Below are 3,458 nucleotides of genomic sequence, written 5' to 3'. Positions count from 1 at the left end.
CATCATAAGTTCGTCCACTCAATTGAGCCCGTGCTATTGTTGCACCATCCACGTCAGCATACTCCAAAAAGGACCAGGGGTCTCTCCTTTTTTTTCTCTCCCTTTCCCTCCACTTCCCCCATCTCCACCATTCAAATTTTTTTATTAAACAATTTTTTTAAATAAAAAAAATTAATGAATGGTGGGGATGGGGGAAGTGGAGGGAAATGGAGAAAAAGGAAGTGGAGAGACCCCACTTCCCTCCAAAAACACCTACATGTACATATATATATATATATATATATATGTATATAGGCTGCGTTAATAATTGATAGGCAATACCAAAAAGAAGGAAAAACCATAACACCAAACAATCAAACTCTATTGATAACTCGGGGTTTCAACAGTTGCCAACCAGCAAGGCACATCTTATAGTGCTTGTTTGGTTTCACATTTGAAAAACTCAAGCTTATATATATGTTTGAACCAATCCATCTAGACGCATGCTTTGCCATTAATTAATGTGTATCATAGCTCAAAACACCAATTAAACAAACACACCCAACAAGTTTATGCAGTCAGTGGGGGCAAAATGTGTACTTAAAATAAATATTAATATATTTTTGAAATAATATTTTAAATATGTATTAAATTAAATTATAGATAAAATTTATTAGAAATTCATAAAACATAAAATTATAAAAATATAAATGTCTTTACACAACCAAACTTTTCATAAGTATTAGAAAATAATACTTTCTTTAATTTTATTATTTATTAAATAAATTTATCTACTTTCCTTTGTATAATATAGAATTTTTTTAGATAAAATTTTTTATTCAAGCAATTAGATCAAGAAAGATATTTTTTAAATTATGTCCCCCTAAATTCTAAAACTATTTTTATTAAGTTTATTATAAAATAGATAAGTTCTCAGATAGATTTTAGGGACACGAGTCGAAAATTTTAGGGAGACAAGTGACTTTTTTTAAGATGAGGACGATTGAAAATTTTTAGGTACGCAGATCTATCCTTGAGTTTATGCATTGTAAAGCTGAGTTTCTAGAAGCCAGCACGTAACATTGATTTGCATAGTGTTGATATAATTATATCACCCAAACATTTTATAGTATATATGTGATGTAAAGGACATTCAAATGCTAGAATTTGTACTAATCAGCACCAAGAGACTACCGTTGTTTATAAAACAGACAAAACTTAAGTCCATTTGCTTATAGAAGAACGCACTGAATAATGAATAGATCTATTGAACATACCTCTCCAACTCCAGGTGGTGATGGTTCCCAATTTGGTCGGGGCCGAGGTATCACAACATTAACCAATGTACCTGCAGATGATAAATAAGAAGTGGTTAATTACGTGCAGAGAAAAAACAAAATTACTAAATATATTCTGGAAATCAAGTAATATTGAAGATTATTGATGGAAGATGGAGGCTTCTGTCTTTATGTGTCAGGCCTGATGGTCATGATGTGTGAATACAATTGTAGCTGTAAAACAAAGAAATAAAAAAAAAAATATTACTATATATGAATATAATAGCCAGCAGAATTAAAGAGAGACAAGCAAACTAAACCAGTCATTACCATATTTGGATCCCTCTCTTCTCATATCATCTACAATCTCTTCATAGTCCTTATCATCTTTCAGATCAGCAGCAGATACAGCCTGACTTATACAAACAACCTTCGTTGCTACTAGCTCTGGCTGAAGCGTGAGTCTCTGTGGAATTTAATAAACACCAATCAGTTTAGAATACAAAAAAGTTGGGATAATACAACTTTTAGTCCCTCAAGTTTGTTATAAATATCAATTTGGTCTCTCAAGTTTAATTTTTATCAAGCTAGTTTCTTAAATTTATTTTGGTTATCAATTTGATCCTTAATGTTTAAAAATGAGGTTGCACTATTAAAATTTGCTTATACGAATAATAGAATATGTATGGAAGCCATGTAGATTAATAAAATGAAGTATAATCACTTACATAGAAAAAAAATAGTCTCTATTTTAAAAAACAAGAGAATAAAACATCATGTAAAAGATTATATTGATAAAAATTGAACTAATTTTATACTTAATTTATTTTTATTTAACTACATATACATATCAAGTTATCAATATACTTTACATATTAAATTATTTAAAAATTAAATTCGTGTTTTAAAACTTAAAGGACTCATATAATGATTTAATAAAATATAAGGGATCAAATCAATAAAAATTAAACTTGAGGGATTAAATTGATAATAGAGACAAACTTAAAGAATAAAAGATACATTATCCTGAAAAAGTACAAGCAAACACAGAATATTTGGTAATAGACATACTTATAGCAGTGAATTCAATAACATCAAATACGTAGCTGAAGTCCGTGAGTTAATCTGCTTTTTTGCTCAGGTTTTGGTGCTCTTCTACGCATAAGAGTCTTATCTCCAAATTTTACAGCACAAGCAGTATCCGGTACCACAGGATCTTGATAAACACACAGTGCATAACCGTTTGAAATTCCTGTATCTCTATTTTTCACCAATTCAAAGCCCCGAAGTGGACCAAAAGTCTCTAGAAGTGCCCTGATCTCTGCTTCGCTAAAGCAATCAGGAATACCATCCACAAATAAACTATCAGGACCATCAAGTCCATCAGCAGTAGATATAGCCTGGCTTGAACTAGCAACCTTCGACTTCGTTGCTGCTAATTCTTGCTGAAACATAACTCTGTAAGGAAGTTAATAAACATCAATCAGTTAGGATATGATCAAAAAAACACAAACCAAGAATATATTTGATAAGAGAATGTCATCGAATACCTGCAGTGCAGGTTTTGGCTGGTTTTCACCTTGATTAGCTTGTCTGACACTAAGAGTCTTATAATCTCCGGATTTTATTCCATTCAGAGCAACACAAACAATATCTGTAACTGCAGGATCTTGACATACACAGCATGCGTAACTCTCTGAGTTTCGAGTATCTCTGTCTTTCACCAATTCAAAGCCCCGAAGTGGACCAAAAGTCTCAAGAAATTCCCTGATCTATGTTTCTGTAATGTAATCAGGAAGACCACTCACAATTACAGCATCAGCACCATCACAATTCTTCTTGTTAAGAGCCATTTGCATTGATATCTTCGTCAAACCGATTTTCTTTCAATTGCTCACGTACTCCTTGCATTTCATCGCTTTCTTGACCTCTATTTATAGAGGCTAGAGGATTGTTTTGACTTTTGAGATAAGATATTTAGAAAATCTAACAATGATATTAATTAATCTTGATCTTGATCTTTTTAACCAGAAATCTTTATCTTGATAAAGATATTATTTATTTAATATCTTGAGATAATATTAATTGGGATATTGCTTATTTGTTTAGTTTATCGGAGATGGAGATATTTTAAGATAATTCAATGATATAGTGATTTTTATCATTTTCCTATCTCCTTTAATTTCTTTTGAATTTTTTAGA

At 31.1% G+C, this 3,458-nt stretch overlaps 1 protein-coding gene across 1 annotated transcript; it reads right to left on the bottom strand.

Annotated features, from left to right (window-relative positions):
* Positions 1-2,350: 2,350 nt before the first annotated feature.
* Positions 2,351-3,109, bottom strand: LOC129317354 (splicing factor U2af large subunit A-like). Its single transcript, XM_054961693.1, has 3 exons — positions 3,071-3,109; positions 2,807-3,028; positions 2,351-2,701 (listed from the first exon to the last, which is right to left on the bottom strand). The coding sequence occupies exons 1-3, from the start codon at positions 3,107-3,109 to the stop codon at positions 2,351-2,353; spliced, it is 612 nt and encodes a 203-aa protein (XP_054817668.1).
* Positions 3,110-3,458: the final 349 nt, after the last annotated feature.

The sequence above is a fragment of the Prosopis cineraria genome, unplaced genomic scaffold (assembly GCF_029017545.1).
Source record: "Prosopis cineraria cultivar Desert tree isolate PC_DT_omini unplaced genomic scaffold, ASM2901754v1 PC8, whole genome shotgun sequence".
NCBI lineage: Eukaryota > Viridiplantae > Streptophyta > Magnoliopsida > Fabales > Fabaceae > Prosopis > Prosopis cineraria.
The sequence above is the reverse complement of the archived record's forward strand: the minus strand, read 5'-3'. Positions and strand labels throughout refer to the sequence as shown.

What these genes read in the sequence shown, in the direction of transcription:
- LOC129317354 (XM_054961693.1), bottom strand. Translation starts at nt 3,109, where the DNA reads ATGGCTCTTAACAAGAAGAATTGTGATGGTGCTGATGCT. An exon ending in ATTGTGATGGTGCTGATGCT is followed by an intron (nt 3,029 to 3,070) that starts GTAATTGTGAGT and finishes ACAGAAACATAG; the next exon opens with ATCAGGGAATTTCTTGAGAC. An exon ending in AGCCAAAACCTGCACTGCAG is followed by an intron (nt 2,702 to 2,806) that starts GTATTCGATGAC and finishes GTTATGTTTCAG; the next exon opens with CAAGAATTAGCAGCAACGAA.